This window comes from Penicillium robsamsonii (genome assembly GCF_028829455.1).
Source record: "Penicillium robsamsonii strain IBT 29466 chromosome Unknown utg000002l_segment0_segment0, whole genome shotgun sequence".
In the NCBI taxonomy this organism is placed as follows: Eukaryota; Fungi; Ascomycota; class Eurotiomycetes; order Eurotiales; family Aspergillaceae; genus Penicillium; species Penicillium robsamsonii.
In genome coordinates this window covers 3,622,992-3,650,358 of record NW_026643220.1, presented here as the reverse complement: position 1 = coordinate 3,650,358, position 27,367 = coordinate 3,622,992, and the positions used below count along the sequence as shown (strand labels likewise).

The window sequence follows — 27,367 nt, the reverse complement described above, 5'->3', positions numbered from 1 at the left end:
CCGGAACATTCCCCAATTAGGCCTATTTGTAGGGCTAATTCGCGCTGCCGATGAATTAATCTAATAGAATAATTAGATATAAATCCACGAATTAGATCATATAACCGATTTATAGCAGCTATTTTTGGAATAGAGCACTTATCAGATTCGATCTTATCTTGGATATCATCTTGCTGCTGATCGATAACCCTATCCACAGCTAGAAATACTGTAAAAAGGTCTCCATTTGAACCATTTAGCTCCCTTTTTAGCTGTACGTGTGCTCCTTCTGAGCGTGAGGATGCTAAATTTCCAAAATGGGTAGTATATTGGATCCAAAATCGGATGAATTTCTCTTTATAAATTAGCCAAATATCTATTAAATAAAGGATTAAACTAGGGTAATGTTGAAACTGGGTTTTAAGGTTATTTAACCTTAAAGTATACTCATCTTTAGTATTTGATTGGCATAATTCATACCATTGCTTCATGAAATCATCAAATTCCGCTTTTTTTGATTTATCCGAATCTGATATAGCTATAAAAGACTTAGCCTTTGCTAAAACAGCTTTATTAATATGCCAAATACAGAGTAAATGAGCATGATTAGGAAGAACAGCATTAATAGCTCCTAAAAAAGCAAGATCACGGTCAGTAATAAGCACTGAATTCTGTGGTAAACTTAGCCATTGTTGAAATAAGGTTTTAAGGGCCCATTGATAGCCCTCCGTTTGCTCATTTTGCATAAAGCAAACAGCAAATAAGAAGCTTTGATTCGTCGGAGTAATACCAATAACCTCTAAAAAAGGCATTTGATATCGATTAGTTTTATAGGTGCAATCTAATATAAAAACCCTATTATATTTATTAGCTAATAGTAGTGCAGCGGGGTGAGCAAGCGCTAGTAATTCAATTTTATTATTAGATGAAAGCTTAATTCGATACTTATACCGCTTTTGATTAAGCTGAGTGATTAAATACTCAGTTTCGGATTGATAACCCCTCTCTTCGCGCCTTATTAAGGCGATTTGATTGTAAATATCGCGCCCTCTAATTGGCTGGGAGGACTGGCTTCGGATAGTTTATAAGATCTTCCGGGGGGCGATAGCTATATCTGATAGCTCTTGAATCTTATCAATCTGATTCGATGTAAATTTCCGTGCCTGGGGGTAAACTATTGGAGGATTAGCAGGGTGATTATGATCTGGATTCCGGATTTGGAGGTGCCATTTGCCCTTTTTTACACTTCCATATAGTAAAAAAGGGCAACCTTTCCTTTTTGAGCTTTTAATTCGAGGATTAGGGCCAATAGTAGGCTTTTGGTCCCATCTCGGTTCACCTGATTCGACGCAGTGGATAGCCACGTTTCTGATAGGGTTACCGCTTTTAATAGCAGTGCAATACCCCTGCGAGAGGGCATGCTGTTTCACCGCTTCAAGCAGTTCCTCGCGTGTATCGTACACCGCTTCCGGGGGAGGGAGCAAATCTAGTATAAAATTAGTATAAAAAGCAGGTAAAAAGCAGGTAAAAAAGCTTACCCATGGACACAGAGGTCAGATCGGTAGAAATAGCAGTAATATCAGCCATTTTGCAGGGTTTGGTAGGTCAGGTGATGAAATAGAGATTCAGAGATGCAGATATATGCAGAGAGGAGAAATAAGAGGAAGAAAGAGAGGGGGTAGGGAGGGGGTTTATATAGCTGACTATGTTTGCTATTTGCTACTATGTTTGCTAGTTATAGGTGATTGATAGATGAGGTTGATAGTCACATGACAATTATATTATATAATCACATGATTATGTAACGTATTCGGCAAGCGAGCGGCGCACGCAAGCGAGTGGCGCACCTAACCCAAACCATTGGATTCAACTATATTTATCTCAACCAAAACATCATTAAATTAATTCAACCAAATTGATTTATCTAGCTAGGCATCTATTGATTTTATGCCCTATTTCTCCACAACCACTACACTTTGGGGAGGCCCGCGAACGTGGTTGTAAAGCCGGCGATAGGCTTCTTCGTGGAGGGGAGGGAGGTGCTTTAACTACTTCCACCAGCTCAGTAATCAATTGAGAAGCTTCTTAAACTGAGAGGCCTTCTTCGGCAGGTATCTGCCTTCGGGATCGAGTGCGCTTTTGCTTCTGCTTCTCGTTGGCGGCGCGTAATTCGCTTACTTCTTTCTCAAGAAGTGCGGCGGATTGCATAGTGATCTGGCATGCCTTTAAAACCTGATTTATCGCGCAATTTAGCGGGCTCGGAGGGCTCCTCGATCTAGCACGAAGTAAAGCTTTAATTGACAAAGCTTGCTTTTGTAATTGCACGTAGTTCGAGGGCGTTTTTGGGTCCTAATCGCTTCCTCTACTCGGAGGGGGGTCGGGGTTCGAAGCTGAATATTAAGCTTCGAAAGCACTCTATCAGGTGAAAAAGGCACTAAACCAGCTGCTCCGAAGCTATTTTTAATAGTCTCCGATTTAAAGGCCTCAGTTCGTGCGAGGGGGTATGCTTCGAGGAAATCAAGTTTATCGATATGGTTAATTCCGGTCCGCATTTTCGTCTCGACCAGCCGACCATATGATCGTTTTAACACCGCAAAACAGCCAATATCGAGAGGCTGTAAAAGGTGAGAGGAGTGAGGTGGCATACAGATCGGTATCACCTTATTTTGCTCACAAATCTCGTCGAATTTTGGGGTTAAATGGCTTCCGTGTCCGTCAAGTATCAAAAGTCGATACCCCCCCTTCGTACGCGAAGAAGTCGTCGGAATAAAGAGCTTTTCGAGCCAGCGAACTCCAATTTCATCAGAGGTCCAGCCGTTCGGACTAACTTCAAATCGCCAGTTATCCGGAAGGCCCTTAAACCAAGATTCGAGGAAGATTTTGCCTTTAAAAATCACACACGGAGGGAGCGCCCACCCCGATGCATTTATACATTCGATAATAGTCACCCATTCACGATTTCCAGGCTGTAAAAGGGAGCGCCGGCCAGAGAGATCACTCCTCGAAATCACCTTCGCTGTAGCGATTAACCCCATCGCGAAACCGGTCTCGTCGAAGTTATAAACGTCATCGGGGTCGATTCCGAATTGAATGATTATCTTTTGAACTAGATCAAACCACTCATTGATGATTCTAGGGTCTTCACATTTCGCGCGCTCATAGGTATACCGTTTTAAGAATCGAGAGGAGAGGAGAGGACGCCGTTTCACAAAGTTATATACCCATTTTTCGCCGACCGAAAGAATCGGGGTAGTTCCACGCTTTTGAAGAAGAAGATCCGCCATTTCTCGTACCATAGAGGGCCGGGGGGCTGCTCCACGAGAATCCATAGAGAGAATCCATTTTTGAAGAGACTCCTCTTCAATTTGTGTTAATTTAGACGAATTTGCGCGAGAATTCGCGCGGTTTTGTGTACCACTGAGGCGGCGGCGAAGGGTAGTTTCGGGTACGTTAAAACGGCGCGCCACTTCACGAACTGAAGAGATTTCTTTATCCTTAAAAGCCTGGATAGCTAATAAGACCCTACCCTCTTGCTCTGCTGAATTGCTAGAGGATTGGGAGCGAATTGGTGGCATGGTGGGTGGTTGAATTGACTAAGTGCTAATTCATGGACGCGTTTTGGGTTGGGTGCGCCACTCGCTTGCGTGCGCCGCTCGCTTGCCGAATACGTTAGTTAACGTATTTCACATGCGAGTGGTCCACACAAGCCAGTGGTCCACGCCAAAACACATAGTAAAAGCGATAAATTACAACATGTTAGTGCAACAACGGTTTTGTATATAAACTGGCTCTTACAGCCTAATGCTGCTTATATGATATCTAGTTACTTTATATATTTTGAGGGAATTTAATAGGCTGGTAATTGAGATATATATATTTGTAGAATCCAGCGGCGTAATTTTTAATACCACAACAATGGAAGTATTCAATTCGTTTAAGATTGATATATTATATTAAAAATGCTTATCAATCATTATCGGCAAGTTATGAAGCTAGATAAAAACGTTAGTTGTTGAAATATAAGTGACAACTATATCGCTTTTACTATGTGTTTTTGCGTGGACCACTCGCTTGTGTGGACCACTCGCATGTGAAATACGTTAACTAACTAGGGGATCACAGTTTGGATCTCAGAAGTCCTCTGTGGTTCCATTACGTAGCGATTTCTTCACTAAGCAGCCTCTGTGGCAAAAGCTAGCTATTCACATGGAATAGCGGCTCTATTGGTTACTACTGGAATGTTATGGAATATTTTGCAAGCAGAATAGAGCCGTATAAAGTATCCCCTTCTCTCAGGCCCTTCTATAAAGGGATTAAAAAATAGAGGAAAGAGAAAAACCAAAAATCATTGAGTATTACATACGAAATCTAACAAAGGAAACCTGCCCTGATGCATGTCCTAGGGCAAGTACATTGGCTTTTATCTTGAAAGTGCTAGGTCGAGACTCGATAGGAAGCCACAGAACCCTTTTGCCATTCAATGCTATCCACTGGCTGTGCTCAATAGAGATGCTTGGAGCCGCGTGAGATTGATGGGGCATAGAGGAGAAGGCCACTGATTCAACCGAATCTGAATGACCTTCGAGGGTCTGGGTGAGTGCGCCCGTCGCTGGGTCCCAGAGCCGCACTGTGTTATCCCAAGAGCCGGACGCTAGCAGGCGGCCGTCGGGCGAGAAGGCCACTGATCTAACTATACTTAAATGGCCTTTAAGGGTCTGAGTGAGCGCGCCCGTCGCCGGGTCCCAGAGCCGCACTGTGTTATCCCCAGAGCCGGACGCTAGCAGGCGGCCGTCGGGCGAGAAGGCCACTGATCCAACTATACTTAAATGGCCTTTAAGGGTCTGAGTGAGCGCGCCCGTCGCCGGGTCCCAGAGCCGCACTGTGTTATCCCGAGAGCTGGACGCTAGCAGGCGGCCGTCGGGCGAGAAGGCCACTGATTCAACCCAATCTGAATGACCTTCGAGGGTCTGAGTGAGCGCGCCCGTCGCCGGGTCCCAGAGCCGCACTGTGTTATCCCGAGAGCCGGACGCTAGCAGGCGGCCGTCGGGCGAGAAGGCCACTGATCCAACCCATTCTGAATGGCCTTCGAGGGTCTGAGTGAGCGCGCCCGTTGCCGGGTCCCAGAGCCGCACTGTCTTATCCCAAGAGCTGGACACTAGTAGGCGGCCGTCGGGTGAGAAGGCCACTGATCCAACTACACTTGAATGGCCTTTAAGAGTCTGAGTGAGCGGCGCGCCCGTCGCCGGGTCCCAGAGCCGCACTGTGTTATCCCAAGAGCCGGACGCTAGCAGGCGGCCGTCGGGTGAGAAGGCCACTGATCCAACTATACTTGAATGGCCTTTAAGAGTCTGAGTGAGCGGCGCGCCCGTCGCCGGGTCCCAGAGCCGCACTGTCTTATCCCCAGAGCCGGACGCTAGCAGGCGGCCGTCGGGCGAGAAGGCCACTGATTCAACCCATCCTGAATGGCCTTCGAGGGTCTGAGTGAGCGCGCCCGTCGCTGGGTCCCAGAGCCGCACTGTGTTATCCCAAGAGCCGGACGCTAGCAGGCGGCCGTCGGGCGAGAAGGCCACTGATTCAACCGAACTTGAATGGCCTTCGAGGGTCTGGGTGAGCGCGCCCGTCGCCGGGTCCCAGTGTCGCACTGTGTTATCCCGAGAGCCGGACGCTAGCAGGCGGCCGTCGGGCGAGAAGGCCACTGATTTAACCCAATCTGAATGGCCTTCGAGGGTCTGAGTGAGCGCGCCCGTCGCTGGGTCCCAGAGCCGCACTGTCTTATCTCCAGAGCCGGACGCTAGCAGGCGGCCGTCGGGCGAGAAGGCCACTGATCTAACTATACTTAAATGGCCTTTAAGGGTCTCAGTGAGCGCGCCCGTCGCCGGGTCCCAGAGCCGCACTGTGTTATCCCCAGAGCTGGACGCTAGCAGGCGGCCGTCGGGCGAGAAGGCCACTGATTCAACCCAATCTGAATGGCCTTCGAGAGTCTGAGTGAGCGCGCCCGTCGCTGGGTCCCAGAGCCGCACTGTGTTATCCCAAGAGCCGGACGCTAGCAGGCGACCGTCGGGCGAGAAGGCCACTGATCGAATTATATTTGAATGGCCTTCGAGGGTCTGAGTGAGCGCGCCCGTCGCCGGGTCCCAGAGTCGCACTGTGTTATCCCAAGAGCCGGACGCTAGCAGGCGGCCGTCGAGCGAGAAGGCCACTGATTCAACCGAACTTGAATGGCCTTCGAGGGTCTGAGTGAGCGCGCTCCATCCTTCCTCAACTTGTGGTAACTGACATATCCAAGTGGGAAGCTCTTGCTTGAACTCTCTACGGATTATCCCCGTTCGGGGTGCAAATATAAGTCCTGCACAATAAACCTGCAGGGGGGCTTGATCAACTACTTGGCGATTTTTCAGAATAAAGCGCTTTGCATCGTGAAGGAAATCCGAAATCAGGGAAGAGTTGTTACCCTAAAGCCGTTAGTGCATATCATCTATGATTATCTTCGGAACTTACCGATACGGCCGTTTGGAGGATATCAAGAATTGCTGATACTACTGACGTAAGGCCGAGCAGGCTCATTGCTTCCACCCAGTGCAAAAAGTGCACCTGGAGAAATAAATAAGCATTGTGCATCATACTAGGCAAGTCCGTGCATTGTACCAGATGATGTGCCCAGTATCGACAGGCGTATTTCAGTTCGGGAGGTATATAATGCTGAATCGAATCATTGGTAATTTCATTCCTTTGTATGCCTTCGCTTTGCAGTTTGCAGATGTTTTTCTCCAGACTGTCCTGCATGATCTGACAGCATCGTTCTGCAAGACGCTGGTTTGCATACTTTTTATCGATCCAAAATTTGCTTTCGTCTTCACGGTGATCCAAGAGAAAATCTCGGAATGACAGATGGAGGATCCTAACTGGTGTGTCGAAATTGTTTGGTACACTGAGCACTGAGTGGAGCTGGTCTAATCGACATTTGACATCATCTGACTCTCTGTCTATTAGGTGGCTAAGGGAGTTGATCGAGAGCGGAGTGACAAGAATAATGATCACCCCGACTATCTCCTTGAACTCTTCGAGTAATTTCCGTGACTCTGTTTCATTCTGGCCAGTGAGAAGTTGCTTTAGCACGGGAACATAGGTGCTGTCCATCTTAGACACATAGGTTGATTGGTCTGTCAATATCGCCTTAAGTCGCTTTTGAGGGTTCCATTTTACATCACTGATAAAACGACATATGGTAGCAGCTGCAATGAACAAAGGGACGGCCCTATCAACCAATATCTTGGTAGCTGCGGCTCCGGGCCAGTCTGGTGGAAATGAGCGCCTCTGTTTTAGGCGTAGGAACTGATCCTCAAAATACAAGGATATATCATGCTCTATCACAGGCTTTTCGATCTCATGGAGGACTAAATCCTGGTGGGCATCGGTGATCCTTTCGAAGCCTAGCCTGATCGGCAACTCAGGTCTGCTTGTCAATAAAATCCGTAGTTGCACAGAAGTTGACTTTCGAACTTGTGGCAAGAGCCGGAGAATAATCCCAATATCATCTTCTGAATCGCATTCATCTAGAGCATCAATCACGATCACTCTTCTTGTGGTCTCTTCGCGCTGCTCAATTCCACACAGTGGTTCCAGTAGAAGCTTTTCAAATTGTTCTCTCAACACTTTTTCCGAAATATTAGGGTCATCATCAATTGCCTTTTGAACTCGAGGCAGCATTTGAGGTACTCTGATGACCATTTGCTCGGTCAATGTCGGGAAAAGCTTTTTTGCTGTCCCTCTGTCCTCTTCACCTCTCCGAAAGAAGAAGCTGGCCCCAAGAAGCTGCTGCTCTTGAAGACGGCTTGCAACTGTTTGGGAGATTGTTGATTTCCCAGTCCCTGCCATGCCGTGTAACCAAAATATGCATTTTCCGTGTGGCGATTTTGCCCACTCTTCGATATCTCGAAGCAGGTCAATCCGGGTCCCCGGGAGACATTCACTATGTTGGTTATCGTAGGAGTCGAATGCTGCTTGTTTTGCAATCTGTAACCTGCTAAGGTCTATCTTTTTGTGTATCGAGTTGGTAAATCTCCTAGATCAGCGTCAGAATTGGCCTTTGATATCAATAATTAAGAGATCGGATTATGGACCGGAGCCTACGTTTGATCAACCTGCAAGGATAAAGTAAATGTTGTTTTATACGACTCAAGCTCCATGATAGCAGAATCTACCTCCGACCGTGCCAGTGGCCATTTTAAGGCTCGAAGGCCCCATTTCCTCATCTTTCTCTGCGTCGTTTCCGGATTGATTTTCTCTTTCAAATTTGTAAGTGCTGAGGAGCATTTGGCAATATTATCGACCAGGTCTTGCGTAGCAGTAAGTTTGTTGCCATCAGATCCACGGATCAGCCCATCGAGAGAGTGAAGGACTTGGGAAAGGGCGGCGACCTTCTCTTGGAAACGCTGAATATCCTGCTTCGCGTTCTTGACGTTATTGAGATATTTTCCACATATTTGTAAGATACCTCCGGTTAACTGGATAACTGCGATAACACTTGCTACACCCGAAAGAGGATCCATTGTTGACAAGCCTTCCACGATATTAATGATATCAAAAGTAACAAGTAACATGTAAAGGATGATAGACAAAAATGGAGCTTACGCCCCTCAAAAGAGGGGGCGTCAAAGTGAGGCTAAGAGCAAAACAAGACCCTGATTGGCGCTTATCCGACCGATTAAGCCACAAGGGGGCGTTCATTTCTGTCCAAGAGGAAACTTTTGCAACCATTGGCTGCGCCCGGAACAACTAGGTTCGAAATGGCATCAATAGAATGTTACGAATAAGGGACACTTGAGAGAGTAGATCGGTCGGCGGGCCTGTGAGGTATTGGCCCGCTATCAGCTTCCATGGAACTCCGTTGATTCCTCGTATGCATTATGTAATTTACGAGCAATAGTTAACTAGTAACTAGCATGCTCAGGCATTTTACGGTATCCATCAATTTAATGCGGCCCAATGATTGATCTGCATTAATGCCTTCGTGGTGGGCCGGAAAGAGTGACGAAGATTATACCTGCCAAGCCGATTTCGAGAACGACAATACTGTACCGCTGGTTGAGATGTAAAACAGACCAGGTGCCTAGATGCATGGTGGGGAGTTAATGCTAATCGAGGTATTAGCCGACAGCAGCCGTCGATGGTAGAAATAACAATAAGCGAGCCCACACAGCATAAACAACCCGAGATTGTCATATCCAATCAATAAACCAGAAACAAATATTCCTGATGGATTACTACGGTACTGCATCCTCAATACTCCAACTCATTTTTCGATTGAATACGAATAACCCTTTGACTCAATATCTTCCGCAATTTGTTGCTGACCGTTCAAAGCGTCACTGTAATGACCAATATCAAAAAAGTGATGCGCTAAGGCGATTCTATCATTATTGTAGGCTCTTTCATGTCCATATCTCGGGGCAGGGGGCGAATACTGTGGGTTCAGTTCTCATGGTTCGTATCCATGGGGCTGAGAGTGATAATGGTCGTGGTATGGGCTGCCGTTTATATATACGCACGATCAAAGCTCTGGGGGTCTACCCACATGACTAGGCGGTGCCAGTTTTCGCAAGAAGCCTAATGACGAATGAAAGTTGCGATAGGGAACGAGTGCCATGGGGAGCATAAACAGGAATCAAACTAGCCTAATAAGGTTTGTTCTCGACGGGGTCTTTGTCATGTATGTTGATATAGACAATAATAGCCATGTAAAAAGGTAAGAAAGCGAGTAGGCATGGATCAGGCAAGATTGCCCGCTCGACGTTGCAGAAACAATCAAAGAGTGTGGGTGGCGACACCGATTTCCGGAAGTACTGTACAATTAAGTTATTGTTGGCCTACTATTTTCCATATTCATATTGATTACAGATGCAAATCACAAAATGAACAATGCACATATACATGTGCTCCGTGCATAGATACATAAATAGACTTGTGAACCAGAGAAATCATCGAGGTAATCTGAGTGGCTACACTCCTACCAAGCAATGCCGCAGAGACACTATAACTCACTATAATCCAAAAAAGAAAAGAGCTAGCGCCTAACAAACTTAGATACAATAGAAAACGTGTTCGCGAAAAAAAAAAAAAAAAGCCACCAAATGCCGGCGCCATCCTAAACCCCACCCACCGCGTCAGCCGGATGCGTTCACCTCTTTTTTTAAGGAGTTAGAGAGTATACTATTAATGTATGTACATAAGTCTTTTGACAGCTACCTATTTTAGGGAATTGAAGAACTGTATATATTTTTTGCAGATCAAAGAACCGAGTAAAAAGCCAAGTTCCATTAAGTGCGTGGAGTCTGTTCATCTCTCTATTATGATTCGCTCGGGATACATGAACGGTTCCCCTTTCGAGCCCTAATAATGCTTTTTTGAGCACCCAGCCCCGAGCCCAAAACATGGCGCCAGTTGAGCTAAACCTATTGAACGATGGCTTCAAAGCACTTGACCATATTGGGGCTGTTCGCTCGGCTATACGCGTCCTTTTTGTGATTTTAAAGAAATAGAATGGGTCTATTTTAAGACTGATCTTACTAGTAATCTCATGGATTTGAAGCCGTGAATCCCCCCATCTTTGATCTTGTTCTCATTTCCCCGTTCACTCGTTTGACTTCTTTATTCTCTGTCTTTTTCAATCATCCCAACTATATACACTCGCTATCCTTGCGGGAATATCCGCAAAACCAATCATGAAGTTTTCCTTGGTGACACTGGCAACCCTGGCCGGGGTTGCTGTTGCCGATTTGGATCCCATCGTCATCAAGGTATGATCTCGATACATCTATACAGAGTCCCTGTATCTTGGGTACTGAGACTGTCAATAGGGCTCCAAGTTCTTCTATTCCAGCAATGACACTCAGTTGTAAGTCCGACTATTCCGTGCTTTCGTGAATTCAGTGACTGATAAGAACAGCTTTATGCGTGGAATCGCGTACCAGCGTAGGTTGTATATGCCATCACTTCAAACGCCTCGCCTAACCTTTCGTAGAAGAAGCTACAGGTAGCAGTAGCTACACTGACCCGCTAGCTGATCCTGTCGCTTGTGCGCGTGATGTTCCTATCATGGCCAAGTTGCGTACCAACGTTATTCGTACCTACGCCATCAACGCCTCTGCTGATCACTCCGCGTGTATGAAGCTCCTGTCGGATGCTGGAATCTACGTGATCTCCGATCTGTCCAATCCCACGCTATCAATTGATCGCAGTGATCCTTCATGGGATACCGAGGTCTTCGCCCGATACACCAGCGTTGTCGACGAACTGGCCCAGTACAACAACACTATTGGTTTCTTCGCTGGAAATGAGGTTTCCAACACCGTCAATACCTCCGACGCCAGTGCTTTCGTCAAGGCTGCTGTTCGTGACACCAAGAAGTATATCAAGAAGAAGGGCTACCGCTCTATGGGTGTTGGATATGCTACCGCCGATGTGACCGATATCCGTGCGAATATGGCCGACTACTTCGACTGCGGCGACTCCGACGATATTATTGACTTCTGGGGATACAACATTTACTCGTGGTGCGGCGAGTCGACCTACGCGAAATCTAAATACAAGGATCGCACCGAAGAGTTTGCCAACTACGCCGTCCCTGTCTTTTTCGCCGAGTACGGTTGCAACGAGGTCCAACCCCGCGAGTTCACCGAGGTGAAGGCCCTGTATGGCGATACTATGGCCGAGGTCTGGTCCGGTGGTATTGTGTACATGTACTTCCAGGAGGCCAACAACTTCGGTAAGAAACCCCGTCCCTTTTCCCGCATATATGTGGACATAACTGATCAGACTTGTAGGTCTGGTTTCCGTCGTCGATAGCACCAGTGTCAGCACCATGTCCGACTTCAAATACTATTCCAGCCAGATCGCCAAAGTCAGCCCGACTGGTGTCAACAAGGCCTCCTACACTCCCACCAACACCGCCCTGCGAAGCTGCCCTACCGTCGGATCCAAGTGGGCCGCCGAAGCCTCCCCTCTGCCCCCTGTCGCCGATAGCCAGCTGTGCGAATGCATGTACGATGCCTCCGCCTGCGTGGTCACCGAGTCCCTCGACTCGAAAAGATACGCCAAGCTGTTCAGCACCGTCTGCGGCTACACCGACTGCAGCGGGCTGACAACCAACGCCACCACTGGCGAGTACGGTGCCTACAGCATGTGCACGACCAAGCAGCAGCTTGCCTTTGCTCTGAACAAGTATTACGTTGAGCAAGGCCGTGCTGACGATGCTTGCAAGTTCGCTGGATCTGCAACCGTCAAGTCTGTGACCAAGGCCACTGGCACTTGCGCTACACAGATGAAGGAGGCTGGAACTGCTGGAGTCGGAACTGTTACTACCGAGAACACCGGCACCGGTGGCTCTAGCTCTGGTTCTGACTCTAGTTCTGCTTCCTCGTCGGCTTCGGCGACCACGTCTAGCAGTGGTGCTATCAGCATGCACTCCAGTTCATCCTTCGGCTCTTTCCAGGTGGCTGCCTACATTGCCACCGCACTCCTGGCGGGTGTTGGAATGATCGCTCTGTAATTGAGATCATCTTGATTCGTGTATATTCTTCGCATTTGGACCATGTGTCTGTTTTCCCTTTTTATTCCGACATTTTTGAGCATAAAGCTCGGAGCAAGGCATATTCAACATAGCGAGGACATAGCCTTGCTCGCATCTTTGATTATTATTGCTTCAAAGAAATTGAATTTTTATTGAATTTTGTATACTATATCATATGTTCGCGGATTTCGACCTTTCTTTTGAGCAATTTGCATTTTTTTCAATCTATAATTTAACGGTCGCGAAACAATCATCATTATCATAAGATAGTAGATATGCATACCGCAGACTATTCCTGGACAGATGCCGTACATCCTTCTAGTGCAGATCGTTGGTAGTGTGCCGATTCTTCGAAGATACCCCTTTGGTAGAAGACTTTCACTTGCCCTCATTGAATCTGTCCTATTTGCACTTGTGAATCAATGACCTCCAGGTTGCTATCGAGTGCAAACCTGGCGCCTGAGTGGCTCATATGTCTAAAGGCCTACACATAGTAATCCCGGATGTGGACTAAACGGCCTCGACCCCTGACTTTTCTCGGTCTGACTTCTCCCGAATCTCCGTAAATAGCTCAGATGACCATGGCGCTACCAGTCTTGGATCGTCTCAAGCTTGGCCAACGTTGCCAAGTTGACTTTAGGGCTCCCCCAAGGAGTAACCCAGAGTACACAACTGACATTGGTCCTATTATTCTGGGCTTGCAACAGTGCTGAGGTGTCGCAGGTCGGCTGCTTCAGTCCAGAGACCGCATAGTTGTTTACCAGAAAGAGAGGATGATCGAGATTTATGTATTTAATTTGGTGAGATATCTATTTAAATAGAAATGAATTACCACTCGACTCTTGCCATGTCATATCTCGCTGAACTAGAATGGAATCCAACGGCACCTCAGCCCCAGACGCATCATCGGCCTGGGACACATCCAGATGTGTTTTAGGTTTATCACGTGGCTCATCAGCTGGTCGTAGTGCAGAGTTGTCCAATTCATAACCTTTTGAGTTCTTGAGGTCTGTCGTTCGTGTTCTTTGGGTACCAGACCGTGTACTAACAAACTACCCAACAGAAAGATTCCAATTATGGACAGTCAATGCGTGGGGCTTGCGTGTAGGTCCCACACCACTCGTACCGGTAGAGATAGAATGAAAATATCGGCGACAATGTTGGGTGCTGCGTCTCCAAAACGAGGCTTTGAGGTCGATACAGGTGCCAGGAATTCGCGTGTCCCAGGCTCGTGCAATCGGAGTGCATTGGAAGATACTCACGATAATGATAGCAACAGCCCACGCGAGCGATATCCCACCCAGGATCATGGAGGCAGTCCGTATTTCCTTTGTGGGAAAGATGCGACAGTACATGAGCAGGATAGAAAGTTTGGTGACTACTATCGTTGTGACATAGAGATGCACTCGAACACCACCAGGAGCTAGTATATGGATATCAGCGGAGGCGTCAAGTTGATCTTCTGATATTGGAATCGAATCCTTGCAATCATCATGTTATTTTCCATCGGCAAGATCTCGGAATGCAATCCCATGCCATAGTTAGTTACTATTAACGATTAGCGCCAGAATCGAGAACCCAAGGGAAATAATATATCGTACATGCTAGCATCAAACCAACGAGAGTTAATAAAGGAAGCAAAGAGGCCACGATCATACAATAATCCCAGCCTGGCTTCAATGGCTTCTTGCATCATGCCAAAAGCCGTAAAATGACGAACAGAACGTCCAGGACAGTCATCGAGATTATCCCGGCCCGATAGGACCCTTGGCTATCCCGGGCATTGGTTGTGGCCATCGTATTTGGACATGGAAAACGGATCAAGATACCTTTTGGCGATGGAGCGACATTGGTGTATTTAAACAGAATGAATTCCTCCCGTGGCCCCCAAACAGGGAGAAGGTTCACCTTTGACCCTCAGAAGGATTCATGCCTATCCACAATTGAGCGACAGGCCGTTACCCAAAATGGGCAATAGGTTGGTGTGAGGAATCAAATCCCTTACCATTGACCTAGTCTCTAACGATATTCGAAATGTTTTGGCTGACCATGAAATAGGACTCGGCCTGTTAGCGTTTGGCGGGGGATTCATCTTATTTCTCCGGTTGCTCATTCAATTATTTATTAATAGATCAAAAGAGCCAATCGTCCCACGTGTCAAGAAATTGCGGGTCCACCGATGGCATGTCCAATTTAGTGTAAGGAGATGTAAGGAGAGGATGATCTTTTCGGCGGCATTTGCTTATTCCCTAGTCCCCGAGGTGCGATCCCTCTCAAAACAAACAACTGCAAGGTAGATACACAAGGTGACCATGGCCGAGAACCCCAGTTTTGTCTTCGTTCCAGGCGCATGGCATGCGGCAGACACATTTGATGTCGTGCGGGATTTGATGCACAAGCGCGGGCTTGCCACCGAAGCTATCTCCACTCCTTCCGTGGGCGCATCCTCTCCAGATAAGGGACTGCACGCGGATATCGAACACACTCATGCCGTCCTCAAGGAGATGGTAGAAGCTGGCCGCCAAATTGTGGTGGTGAACCATTCCTATGGCGGGATAGTTGGTGCCGGAGCTGTCGAGGGCCTGGGGTACGTGCAGCGTTGCAAAGCCGGTCTACCTGGCGGCGTGCTCATGGTAGTATGGCTGGCTGCATTTGTGACGCCAAGCGGCAAAACTGTAATAGACATGCTGGGCGGAAACTTGCTTCCCTGGATGATCACCAAGGTGAGTGGCGTATCTTTGGTTTGTTCCGCGTTTTGTTCGCCATTGACCAAACATATAGAGCCCTGATGATGGCTACTGCTGGAGCTCCGAAGAAGACACCGTGTTCTATAATGACATGTCTCCGGAAGAGCAGCAGAAGGCGATTTCCAAATTGAAGCCGCACACGCTGAAGGCATTCCATGAGCCGGCGATGCATGAACCTTGGCATGTGATGCCTAGCATGTATCTCTTTTGCGACCAGGATGCAGCTATCCCTTTGCCTGTGCAAGAAATATTTGCTGAAACTTTGGGCAACCCAGTAACTTACCATGTTAATGCGTCTCACTCGGCATTCCTGAGCATGCCAGATAAGGTGATTGATGGGTTGGAAGTTGCGTTGAAGGAAGGTCGACAGCAGAGTGGAATTTCTGTGAACTAAGCTGGGTAATGCATTATAGTAGGCAATCCTTGGACCGTGTATTTGTAAAGGATATTGGTGTTTTAATGACTTGGAGTAGAGATGTCATCAACCTGGTTGTGTCCAAAAGAAATTGTATGTGGAAGAAAATCTATAATACCAGAATCAGTATTCCCTCCCAAGATTATACCACGGAATGATAATCGGACAAATCAATGTATACGTGAATCTGTAGTACCTATACATCCCAAATCCTCTCAAATGTTGATTACCCCACTGCTGTGGACAACTTGACCTCACTTCAGGGTGGAAAGACTCAAGGTAAGATTGTCGTGCTCAGGGAGGATCCGTGGAAGGTTGGAAGTGAGAACGACCAAAACGCCTTCGTTGCTTTGAATCTGATGGCAGTCGAGTCCCACACCACAAGGTATGTCGTTAGGGGCTTGAAGATAATGGTCTGATAATTTACTATAATGAATGCAACAGCGAAAATTTTGTTCAACGTAAACCTAGGGCAAATGTATTTTTTTTTCTCAATTTTTTGTCGTTTTTCATCCTAGGATTTCATATCCAGTTGTCCATCGCCAGACCAAAGCCAAGTCTCCATGTCATCCACAAGAGTTTCATTTCCACGCAAAGCAGCGTATCCTCGCCGAAAGAAGTATATCAACCCACTTCTTTGTACGCATGTTGTATGACCAGCTTACTTTCCAGACTTTCCAGAGTTGCCAGACTTGCCCGAGTTCTGAGAAGACCCGGCTGGGGCAGAGGGAGGGGTGTACGAAGCTTCACCCTTGCCGGTGTTGTAGTACTTGCTACCATCGGAGTTCGAATAGTAGTAGGAACCATCCCTTATTGGTAGAAAATCAATGTCAGTCAAATGCAGAGATGAGAAGAGATACCAGGGGATCAGTTGTCACATACTGGTTGGAGTAATGGTAAGAGTTGGAGTTCGATGCCGTAGAGCCGTAGTCACGCGAGCAGTAGTGATTACCCTGTGGATCAGTCAGAGTCGAGTTGAACTGGTATTTCTCGTTATTGTCTCACCTGGCTGTTTTCACCAGAGCTCTTGTAAGAGTACTCGTTGCCACGGTTATCTTCAGGCATGATGACAGTTGTTCAAGTTTGGTTTTAAAATAAATGTGTATGATCAGTTGATGAATGATGTGCGAGGTGAGGAGAGAAAAGAAGAAGAAGAAGAAGAGGAAGAAGAAGTAAGGGCAGGAGGTATTTTATGGGGGCAAGTTCGACCTGAGAGATCTCAAGTTTGGCAGGCGCGCAACATTTGGCGCACTGCTTTATCCCCATCATTGCCGTTTGGGTCGCCTACGGGTGATGACCTTTTGATTTGGAATCTTTTTCACTACCATTAAGCTCTAAAACCGCAATTTCCGGAATTTATTGAGTTTCCACAGGCCATACTTCGCGATGGTGACCGTTCCCATCACACACGCTCCAACAAGGATTGCAAATGCCGATGTACTCTCTTCAAAGAAGTTCGCCACGTTCATTCCAAACAGACCCGCCACAAAAGTTGACACAGCAAATCCCAACATACAGATCTCCAGTTGAGCCTCGAAGACCAGGATCTGATTTCGTCGCACATCCAAGATCGACTGAATGGTTTCTGTCGTGCGCTCCAAATCGCCCAGCAAAGCACCGGCAGACTGCGCGATCGCGTCTGTGTTCTTGTAATATGCCTCGAGGAGATATTCCACTTCTAGGTGATCTTCTACCTCATGTGGGTAACCTGTACACTTATCCGTCAAGTACATGCTCGCCATATCTTCATCAGTTTCGAGGATTTCCCGTAGCGCCGAGCGGAATTGGTGGGCACGCTGTTCAATGGCCACGAGCCTTTTCCTGTGATCCTGCAAACCGCGGAGAACGGAGTAAACAACATCTTCTCTTGTTGAATCACGCAAGCTGTCTTCGACTTCGCGGCGGATGAGAACATGCTCGGCTTCAAGTGTTGCAATCACAGAGGCAAGCGCTGCATCTACCACACGTAGCTCATATGGGAGTTTTGTCAAAAGGCCAGAGCCAGGACTGGGTTTGAGCCGACCCTGCAGGTCTGTCATAAAAACATCCTGCACCTTCACGTGGCAATCCTCAATTGGGAGAAGAAAAAGAAGAACTCCATCTGCGCGGACCAGGAGTCGTAAAGTGAACATGCTGATAAAGATGACTGATGGACGGACCATCAAATGGGGGATTCCCTCTGAGACAAGATCCACGTTACGCAAATCGCGGCCATCCAATCCCCACCTTTTAGCAAGATCATCCCTAGTTGCTCGAACTTCAGGTTCTGTGACAGACCCATCAACACTCAAGACCATGCAGCGCAACTCCGTCGCATCATTTATGCGGCTTTGCGACAGAGCAAGAGACAAGTTGAAGACGTTTTGATTAAAAGAAGCTTCCTTTTCCATGTCATGCTCATGTATCACATGATGGGATTTATTGGGCAGCGTGATGATTCCCCGTCTGCGGGGGATATTCTGGATCTTGGGCTGTTTCATACGGAGAGGGCCGGAAAGGCGATGGACTCGGTGCAGTTGTGTGTTTGTACATTTTGACAGTCCCTCTCTTTGGAAAAAAGGTAAGAAAGTCCTCATCGTACGTCGTTGCATGATATATAGTTTTTGCTCGTTGCAAGTATGAACAGAGTAGAGTTGGACGGCGATGGACTAATTGGGTTAATGTGGTTTGGTGACCCATGTGGTCGGGCTTATGACTTCATTGCTTGGAAATGACAGGGGACGGGGGACTTTAAGGCCTTTATATTATAAAATAATACAAACAGAGGAGACTACCAAGAAAATATACTAGGTCTGAGTAGATAGACGCACAAATCTTTCGAAATGGGAGATACCTCAGGTGTGATAACGTTGGAAACCAAAAGGATATATATAATGCTATAGTGATATTTTACAACCCCGAAACAAAGTATGCTTGATTCTGCAGCTTTTGCATGACTCTTTTAGGGACATACCTTTTCACTACGCTATTGATATATTTGAGACTCCTTTCCCCAAAAGACTGTAGCGGCATTTAGTTGGGACCAGCGTCGTTGACAGAGATATAAGGGAGAAAAGACCCTGCGACTTTGCGCTGGAGGTGAGACTGGCAAGCAATGAGTCCACCGTACTCGTCACCACCGATTGGCTGAGTGTCGCTGGGAATTGAGCAAATATATTAAGCCCTGTATGAGATATTGATCAGAAATGTTTACCAGATGGAGATATAGGCACACGGGGATACGTACAGAGTTGAGGTGTGGCCTCCAGACCTAGCATATTCCCTCCATTTTGTGATTTGCCTTTGGTCACTAAGTTCGGAATGATACCTTGAGGCACATAACAAAGTACCGCCTCCGAACACAGAGGCAGCGGCCTTGAGATAGGTCGAGTACGTTCCTGCAGAACGGCAGCACTGTCACCTTGAATGTGAACGTACCGTCGTAGGACACACCCTCGGTAGTCAGTCCGGCAGAGCCAATCGCGAGGAGAAGCTCACTGGGTGACCCATTTGTTGGTGGGTACAATGTAGAGGCCACGGGGATGTCAGACAATGGATCAAAGGCTGCGGGCGTGGATACATGGTCGAGATATCCATAGAAGGCCAAGGTATAGTTGAGGTTCGTCTGGATCTCTACATTGCTGGTGATGTCCACATCTATACTTCATTGAATTTCGGGTATCTCATAGGGAGAAAGATTCTTGCCTCACCGAGAGAATGTGCACGAAATCCAATTTCTGCCCCCGTTGAAAACATTCTCCTGATACCCATACTAATTCTCTAAAAAATGTATACTTGGTGTTCCTTTCTCATATCCTAGTCATATTCCAGAGGAGAATGTATCAGGCTTCAAGCTCGACTGAATATCAATTAAGAAAGATATTTTGTGTTCGTTCGGGCGACACAATCTCGATCCTGTGAACATCCCCTTTTGGGACGTCGGCCGAATGCTGAGTCACCTATCACCTAGCCGCTGTTTGTCAGCTCAGCTGAACAATCCAACAAAGAACTACAGGGAGGACAGCAGGGTAGCTTGTGGAAAAATAATTTAAGGATGACTACCTCGATACCTCTTCTTCTCTTCTACCATCTATTGTGCGCTTCACATTGGTGACCCCAAGTCTCGCATCTCCACTGCTCATCCAACTCCCATCATGTTCAACATCATCCAGCCAAAGGTCGATCCCCTACCTACCAGCGTTGACCTGACGGGTAAAACCGTTGTCATTACCGGTGCCAGTGCTGGAATTGGTCTGGAAACAACCAAACAGCTACTGCGACTGCGTGCCTCGACTGTGATTCTCGCCGTACGCAATGTCGCCAAGGGCGAGGCCTGCGCAACTTCCCTTCGACAGGATCACCACATCCAGACCCACAATCTCAATCCAACCATCAAGGTCATGGCACTTGATGTGGATGACTATGTCAGCGTACAGCAGTTCACGAAGCAGCTCCGCGAAGACATTCCGGTGGTCCATCTCCTCATTCTCAATGCGGGTATTGGTCTGGTGAAGCTGGAACGTAGCCCGAGCGGCCATGACCGAACCACCCAAGTCAACTACTACTCCAACGTTTTGTTGATTGCTGAGCTCCTACCTTATCTCGAGGCGGGTGCAGAGAAGACCGGCTCTCCTGCACGCATTAGCTGGGTTGGCAGCCGCGCACAGGAGAGCACAAGCCTCGCGAAGAAAGCTCCCATCAAGCCCGGTGAAGGTGTGCTTGCGCATATGGACAAAGAAGAGGCCTTTGTTCCGTTTCGGCGCTATGGGGACACGAAGCTACTTTGCGCCTTGTTCATGTACAGTCTGGCGCCGCGGCTGGATCCCAAGAAGGTCATCATCAACATGATGTGTCCTGGCATGGTAAATACCAGCATGAGCGACGTTCTCCCCCTGCATTTGCGATTGATTGTGAATGTTGTCAAGTCACTCCGCGCCAGGTCCGTCGAGGTGGGTGGTTGGATCATCTTGCATAGTGCACTGGTGGCAGGCCCTGAGTCTCACGGTAAGTTCTTGGGCGACAAGGAAATTGTTGAGTAAGTGATCTTGACCCCTTTTCCAAAGAATTTTGCCATGCTAATCCAACTTCCCTATAGGAAAGGGGCATTCATCCAATCACCAGCAGGGCAGGAAATTCAGAAGAAACTGTGGAAGGAGACAATTGCCGAGATCGGCAAATTGACGGCACTTCCTACTGAGTTCAAATAGACTATTCGGGGAGTGTTCTTTATGCTCCAGAGAGGTCGCTGGTCCTGGTCGATGTCTACCTCATCCAAGTGGAAGCCCCTAAGGCTTTAGTATCTAGCACGAATTCATCCTAACCATTCCAACGTTACATATGGGTGGGATATCTCATCTACGGTCTCCTACCTTCTACACTTTCCGTACTATATTTATTCACACTGACAATCGTCGAATAAGCTCCCACTCCCTCGCCACGAAATTGCCTGGCACCGCTGCGGCAGACTGTCGAACGTGGTCCAACGCAGCCAACAAGTAGTCCCCCCCCCCTCATGATGAATGCCCATGCTTCTCTCATGCTAGCGAAATTCGGTAGCCAGTCTACATGTCATCAAAGATTTTCCCTTTGTCCGACTGCTCAATTAACTGTCACTGTGGATTGCAAAGCGCATTTCACATTCCGTTGAGATGGGCCACGAGTTGGAACAGGTGAGTTCGATCTATATATTTCTCTAGCGAATCCATATGTACTAACTCATTCTATCTAGTTTGCCGCTCGCCGCATCGATGAGTATATCGCCGTGGCAGCAGCAGCAGCGGGGAAAATCCCCTACCATCATGGAGCGTCTGCTCGTTCCGCTTCCCGAGAAGGGCTATGCAGTCCCGGACAAACAGGGTCTTCGTGATAAGCTTCTTACCGTGATCTCCGCCGGGGACGACACCACCGGAATTGCCAATACAGTCACCCTTTTCAATATCTTCAATGACCGTGAAATCCATAACCATCTTCTAGCAGAGCTAAAAGCTTTCATGTCGACGCCTAATTCCCATCTCTCGTATCTTCAGTTCGAAGCGCTCCCAGATCTGGTTCGTGTTTTCCATCCACTTTCTCACTTCAATGAGGGCATATTACAAAAGGCACTCCATTTAACGCCATATGATACAGACAGCAGTGACAAAGAGGGCCTCAGGTACGCCTCTCCCGCGTTATATTATCAGAATGTGCGAGGAGGTTGTCGGATTCCAGAACCAAGGATGAAGACCAGGCTTCTAGATCCGAAATTATAGCAAGGAAGTCTATATCGAAGCCCGAGTCACTCTTGGCTACCAAAACGCTGTTTGGCGGACTTGTTTTGTCACCAACGACCACTGGAGGAGGTCCTGTGGTCATAGATGGGGTCTCACAATTGCGGTTGGTGCGAGTGGTAGAGGATTCATCGGAAGAGAGATAAATGGATGCCGCGCGTAACTCGGCCGACTTGGTAGCAAGGTGCGACGCAGGAAAGTGGGCTTGACGCTCGACCAGGTCTAATGGCAGCTGGGGCCGGTCTTCAGCTCCGAGAGATGAGTCGAGGCGTCTGTGAAGGTCAACGAGAACCTGAATGGCCAATGGGATCTGCGTCTTGGCTGCATTAGTATCGCCGGAGCTGGTCCTCATCGAATAGCTATTTGGAGCTTGGTAATGGGCCACGTAGTAATTTATAACCTCATCAACGCAGTATCGGGCCAGCAAGGTCTCTCCAGAGTCCTGGAAGGAATGGAGATATGTTAGGGTGATGAATACACATTGTAGAGGCCCAAAATAGCTGCAGAAGAACCACGCGTACGGGGAGAATGCAGGAGTTCGATACAGCTGCAGGTAGATACGCAAGTAATTCACGCAAAGCTGCGCCATACTGGACGGTCAAATCGTTTGTCAATAAGTCTGTCATATCAATATCGTGATGAACGATCAATGTAAACGGATAAATCCTCAAGCTGGACAGGATTCGCTGTATGAAGATGGGCATGCAATGGGAGATGCACTGGATTATACTGGACAGGAATGAGATGCAGGGGGAAAGGATTCGTACCTGGTCCATGACTTGCGTGATTGCGCATTTGTCTTGTCTGGGGGTGGTAGGAATGGTTTCTGCAGTAAAATGACCACTTCAGATTTCAGTAATGTTAACATAATTCGCGTCCAAGTTGCAAAGACGGTTGGCTGCTTTGCATCATCCTTGTACAACGAGGAATGCGTGGACAGAGATGCATTAGCCAGACGGGATGGGATGTAACCACTGTCAGGGATTCCCTGCGTAGGAACGCGTGCAATAATTGAGTCTATCCTCTGCAGAAGCCCCTTGGCATCTTTGACCAGCTCCCTAAATCCATCGTGGGTCGGACCTTGCGCGCTCTGCAGATGCCCCACAATCCTCGCTTGTAAGTGAGCAGTCTGGACGCGTCCGATAGCGTAAAGTACGGCCACCGATTTTCCATTGGCTATAGAGTCGGTGCGTTGGGAAAGCCCGGCAGGGATATCGTTGGGCTCCTCATCGTGAGTGTCAACCATACTCATGGTCTCCAAGGCCTCGTTTCCACAACAGGGGGTCAGCCCCGTGGAGATGCTCGACTGCACGTCAAGCCAAACGATATGCCACCAGATGCGACGGCGGATTTCTTTATCAACGCAACTCATCGCAGACCATGTTCCTTCTCGATGTAAACCCATAGTCTGAGCAATGCGCACCGTGGTGCTCATATGAACCATATCACGCATGGACTCGAAGGGCCGGCCCAGGAATGGCCCCGTCAGCAAAGTTGAAACTAGTGTATTGAATGTTGGATGCTCCAGATGCTGACATAAAGAAAGGCTTGTCGTATATGCCGACCTGAGGTGGCTCACTGTCGTCTCTTTCTGTAAACCCTGGAGGGTGGTGTACATCCAGCTGGCCACCGGTGCGGCGGATGCGCCACAATATAGGACTGCAAAGAGGAGGCATATAAAGGTAGGGTCATCGCGGAGTTTGTCCGACGGTAAAGAACTCTCACTGTTCCGGCACCAATCCCAGAACTCGTCGTAATCTGCCTGCAGGAAAGGCGGGTGCAGGAGAGGAACAAGCGGCCACACGGCGAGAAAGAAGATCTCGAGCAGGGCATCACACACGGGCTTGGTGGGCAGCGACCGCAGGAGATTAAACATGCCCATGGAGGAAATATGTGGAAGGGGGAGATCGGGGTGAGCATGTCGGTTTTCGTCAAAGAAATCATCGCTCAGGCTCTCCTGCATGAAGATTAACCGAGGTCAGTCGGGGTTTTGCTAGGCGATACATCCCGTCGCAGGTTGCATCTTCTTGGGTTTGTTTTGGTTTCCCGAGTCAGACTCACCTTTCCGGCAACGAGACCCCAGAAAGTCCGACCAACATATCGCACGTGGCCACCTCGTCGTATACTCAAATAATTACGGCAGAAGTGGTCGCTAAGGGTCGGAAAAGAGGTTGATGGCACAGGGGAGAGATCCCGGTTAGTTGTGGAGTTACTTCTAATCTGAGGGAGCTGCATGGCCTCTTCCCTCGAAGGAACTGTTGGATATAGCTCTTGTCGATCTAGGAAAGGATTGGCATTGGATAATTGAGCACGAGAAGGAGGTCTAGACGGTTTCTCCGAACATGGCGCATTGGCGGTTGGGCCCCAATGGGCCGAAGGGAGATCTGGGCGAGCATCGGAGTCTCTGGCGTCTCTGTCCTGGGATGATACTGGTCGTACTCGGCCGGTAGACTCATCTCGGATCATGGCCCTGTAGACACAATTCTCTTTCATGCGCACGCAGTTGGCACATTCTGGCTGTTCGCGACCGCAGCGAACCTTGCGTCGTCGACAGACGATGCAACTGAGGGATAACCGGGGTTTTTTGATATGACGGGGTTTGGATAAGGGCATCTTCTCAAAAAGGAAAAAAGGACTAGATAATTCGAGACCTCATCTGAGGGGAGTGGTGGGCTTTGGAATGATGGAGAGAGAAGAGAGAAGGGGAGCGTGCAAGGATAGCAGTCAGCCCCAACTAAGTCAGCAACCAACATCCTGGTGAACCGATTTTTGACATTCTAACACTTCAAGCAAAGTTGAAAAGAGAAATCAAGAACTATGGAGAGTAGAGAGCACTTTTGTCTCCTGGATTCTCGGTCAGTGGGTATTCCGGATAAATCTGGTAGTTCTCTCCAACGGACTCCTGATTCATTGAGCAAGTTAAATATTATAAACACATATGAGGCGACCAGGAGGCCAACCCAAGCCCATTTCTGAGAAGTATACGCAATTCACACTCACATGGACGATATTCGCGTTCAGTCAAACCATAGTAGAAGGTCCATACTGGCAGTCTCTGGGGTCTTGAGTTCAGACTACTACCTTCACAGGCCTTTTTGTTGGCTCCGATAATTCATTTCTGTCTACATTCCTATACATGTACTTCAAGTATAAAACACACCAAAATTCGACGAGGGGTATTACCAGCAAGCTATTTATACAGGATATCTACTTTGCGGGCGGATAGTTATTATAACGCGTTATAAAAGAGAGTCAAATCATACAAAAGTGAATCTGTCAGGTCAATACTCTTCTTATTCCAAGAAGCCCTCGAGGTACATACTCCCATACTCTCACGTAAAACGGAATTAAAGATATATTTCATCGTCGGCGCAGGCCTTGCATTTTATCCAGCTTCGCCAGAATCCCCGCCGCACCTGCAGCCCCGTATCCGCCCTCCCTCCAGCAGGTCTCGATAATATCTCGGGCCCAGATTCGTTTGCCTAGGGAAGGGAGCATATCCCCAGATGGAAAGGCAGCGACCGAATTGCTACTGTCACTGCTATTATATAGGCTGATACCGGTTTGTATCCCAGTGGCGATCTCATAGAACACGAGGCCTAGTTGACAAAGATCCGTCCAGATGGAGCAATTGTAATCATCCACTGCATCCGCCATAACAGTGTCGATGGGCATAATAGTCGAGGCACCGAGATCAGCAATCACGACGTTCAAGGAACCATCTAGCAGAATGTTGCGGCTGAGGATATCACTGTGGATGATACGACGTTGATGAAGATTGTGGAGACCGATGGTAAGCTGGCGGAACCAACGCTTCTGAAGCTCTATGCTGGGCCGCGCTCGGTGCTTCAGCCACTTTGAAAGTGTACCTCCGGGCATGTACCTCAGCTCGATGGTGTCCCCAGGAAGATCGAGACAACGGACGATACCTTCCACTGGGGTATCGAAGTTGGGCTGAATGCGCCGCCAGACCTCTTGCTCCCGTCGAATCCTGTGGCGATTTCCTTCCACCATCTCCAGCGTGTAATTCTTATACACAATCGCCATTTTGATTGCCACGTCGCCTCGCTGGACAACCACTGCTGCATCACCAGTTGCGAGGATTGTATGAGCCTTGATGTAGTGACCCTCGTCATCGATGAGGCAATGCACGGCGCTCATTTTGGGAGAAGAGACAAAATAATTGCGGTTGAGTGCTGCTGATGGTCAATATCTTCGACAAGAGTAGATATTTTGGGCGAGTTCCCTCGTGCTGCAAGCTAGCAAATGACGACTTGTTAGGTCGTATACGTATCTTGGGTGGAAGAAGAGAATATACCTGTAGAGAATGTGTTTGTTTAAATTTTGGCATCGGGAAATTGACCACAGTCCCGACACTGCCTCTTGAAGATTTGTAGAGTAGGGATTCTGAGGCAATAGAAGAGCTGGGATTTGCAGCCTTTGAGGGGGGGTGGTCACAAAGAATGCAAGCGAGATGAATGAAAGCGAGACGGAAAGGGGATGGATCAATGAGAGACTGCCTTGGGAGAATCGAAAACGAAGCCATTCCTTTTCTGAATCACTGTTCATCTCATGCCATTTTGAACATAAATTGGTCTATGTCCTTTGTATTTTGGGAAAGATCAAGGGTTCGAACTACCTTGCCCAAACCACAGCGTATATCTCGTTGCGCCCGCAGATCATCCGTTCGAATTATGCCTTTTTGATCTGATCCTGAAAGCTATGAGGTTGTGAAACTTTCAGAAACCATCGCAATGGGCAAGGTCGCAACATATTATTCGAACTGAACCCTGCTCATACCTCGCACTTGGGTGAACCTGCTGTGTTTCTGCTGCTCAACCAACACATCGGGCTGTATACAAGTGATAGAAGGATGTTGAAACTGCGTAGAACTGAGACTAGGAGTGATCGGTATGTATCTCGTTGCGTCATAGATAGTCAGCTCGAAATGATCAAATGTTTTATCACATCCTTGAAGCCATGAACGATGCTGTGAAACTCTTGGCGGAATTCATCAAATGCGGGAAATCGCAACGTATTGAGCAATATTTCAGTAGAACATTACTTAACTGGTTGCCTATGGATATAGTCAGTGAAGGAGCAACATGTAGTTCGTTGAACAGGAGTTCCTAGCCAATCTGTAGCCAGTATCCATACACAATGAACTAACGCCCTTGCTGAATGAGAGGCTGACTGGGGCTTCATAGAGGCTATTGAGAAGGATCTAGGAGAAATTACTCTGAGAGTTCATCCAGGAAACTGTGAGAGTGAAAGAAATGCGATTGCGTCAAGAAGGGGCCCTGGATAATTCAAACAAGTTGGTAAGCGATGACCGCCCCACTGTAAATCGACGACCTTACAACTAAACACATTGATAAATTTCTAGCATGAGCATTCCTAGAACCTTTAGACT

At 47.8% G+C, this 27,367-nt stretch overlaps 12 protein-coding genes across 12 annotated transcripts; 4 read left to right on the top strand and 8 right to left on the bottom strand.

Annotated features, from left to right (window-relative positions):
* Positions 1–1,061: 1,061 nt before the first annotated feature.
* N7447_004627 (uncharacterized protein) lies at positions 1,062–1,566 on the bottom strand (the record flags this gene model as incomplete). The annotated part of the gene is made up of 3 exons (XM_057228902.1): positions 1,062–1,153; positions 1,319–1,465; positions 1,518–1,566. 3 exons carry the CDS (start codon positions 1,564–1,566, stop codon positions 1,062–1,064), a joined length of 288 nt encoding a protein of 95 aa, XP_057088243.1.
* A 2,768-nt stretch (positions 1,567–4,334) lies between these two features.
* Positions 4,335–8,528, bottom strand: N7447_004626 (uncharacterized protein; the record flags this gene model as incomplete). Its single annotated transcript, XM_057228901.1, has 4 exons — positions 4,335–6,431; positions 6,478–6,570; positions 6,625–8,041; positions 8,110–8,528. The coding sequence occupies 4 exons, from the start codon at positions 8,526–8,528 to the stop codon at positions 4,335–4,337; spliced, it is 4,026 nt and encodes a 1,341-aa protein (XP_057088242.1).
* A 2,172-nt stretch (positions 8,529–10,700) lies between these two features.
* Positions 10,701–12,526, top strand: N7447_004625 (glycoside hydrolase family 72 protein; the record flags this gene model as incomplete). Its single annotated transcript, XM_057228900.1, has 5 exons — positions 10,701–10,775; positions 10,836–10,873; positions 10,925–10,950; positions 11,000–11,743; positions 11,802–12,526. 5 exons carry the CDS (start codon positions 10,701–10,703, stop codon positions 12,524–12,526), a joined length of 1,608 nt encoding a protein of 535 aa, XP_057088241.1.
* Positions 12,527–13,704: 1,178 nt separating this feature from the next.
* Positions 13,705–13,974, top strand: N7447_004624 (uncharacterized protein; the record flags this gene model as incomplete). The annotated part of the gene is made up of 1 exon (XM_057228899.1): positions 13,705–13,974. One exon carries the CDS (start codon positions 13,705–13,707, stop codon positions 13,972–13,974), a length of 270 nt encoding a protein of 89 aa, XP_057088240.1.
* An 885-nt stretch (positions 13,975–14,859) lies between these two features.
* Positions 14,860–15,688, top strand: N7447_004623 (alpha/beta hydrolase; the record flags this gene model as incomplete). The annotated part of the gene is made up of 2 exons (XM_057228898.1): positions 14,860–15,270; positions 15,329–15,688. 2 exons carry the CDS (start codon positions 14,860–14,862, stop codon positions 15,686–15,688), a joined length of 771 nt encoding a protein of 256 aa, XP_057088239.1.
* A 682-nt stretch (positions 15,689–16,370) lies between these two features.
* On the bottom strand, positions 16,371–16,774 carry N7447_004622 (uncharacterized protein; the record flags this gene model as incomplete). The annotated part of the gene is made up of 3 exons (XM_057228897.1): positions 16,371–16,518; positions 16,592–16,689; positions 16,715–16,774. The coding sequence occupies 3 exons, from the start codon at positions 16,772–16,774 to the stop codon at positions 16,371–16,373; spliced, it is 306 nt and encodes a 101-aa protein (XP_057088238.1).
* Positions 16,775–17,043: 269 nt separating this feature from the next.
* Positions 17,044–18,189, bottom strand: N7447_004621 (CorA family magnesium transporter; the record flags this gene model as incomplete). The annotated part of the gene is made up of 1 exon (XM_057228896.1): positions 17,044–18,189. One exon carries the CDS (start codon positions 18,187–18,189, stop codon positions 17,044–17,046), a length of 1,146 nt encoding a protein of 381 aa, XP_057088237.1.
* A 532-nt stretch (positions 18,190–18,721) lies between these two features.
* N7447_004620 (FAD-binding type 2) lies at positions 18,722–19,444 on the bottom strand (the record flags this gene model as incomplete). The annotated part of the gene is made up of 4 exons (XM_057228895.1): positions 18,722–18,845; positions 18,936–19,086; positions 19,127–19,345; positions 19,399–19,444. 4 exons carry the CDS (start codon positions 19,442–19,444, stop codon positions 18,722–18,724), a joined length of 540 nt encoding a protein of 179 aa, XP_057088236.1.
* Positions 19,445–19,842: 398 nt separating this feature from the next.
* Positions 19,843–20,895, top strand: N7447_004619 (uncharacterized protein; the record flags this gene model as incomplete). Its single annotated transcript, XM_057228894.1, has 2 exons — positions 19,843–20,723; positions 20,784–20,895. 2 exons carry the CDS (start codon positions 19,843–19,845, stop codon positions 20,893–20,895), a joined length of 993 nt encoding a protein of 330 aa, XP_057088235.1.
* A 513-nt stretch (positions 20,896–21,408) lies between these two features.
* N7447_004618 (uncharacterized protein) lies at positions 21,409–21,654 on the bottom strand (the record flags this gene model as incomplete). Its single annotated transcript, XM_057228893.1, has 1 exon — positions 21,409–21,654. The coding sequence occupies one exon, from the start codon at positions 21,652–21,654 to the stop codon at positions 21,409–21,411; it is 246 nt and encodes an 81-aa protein (XP_057088234.1).
* A 181-nt stretch (positions 21,655–21,835) lies between these two features.
* N7447_004617 (Transcription factor) lies at positions 21,836–24,567 on the bottom strand (the record flags this gene model as incomplete). The annotated part of the gene is made up of 3 exons (XM_057228892.1): positions 21,836–22,544; positions 22,722–23,911; positions 24,016–24,567. 3 exons carry the CDS (start codon positions 24,565–24,567, stop codon positions 21,836–21,838), a joined length of 2,451 nt encoding a protein of 816 aa, XP_057088233.1.
* A 747-nt stretch (positions 24,568–25,314) lies between these two features.
* On the bottom strand, positions 25,315–26,115 carry N7447_004616 (uncharacterized protein; the record flags this gene model as incomplete). Its single annotated transcript, XM_057228891.1, has 1 exon — positions 25,315–26,115. One exon carries the CDS (start codon positions 26,113–26,115, stop codon positions 25,315–25,317), a length of 801 nt encoding a protein of 266 aa, XP_057088232.1.
* Positions 26,116–27,367: the final 1,252 nt, after the last annotated feature.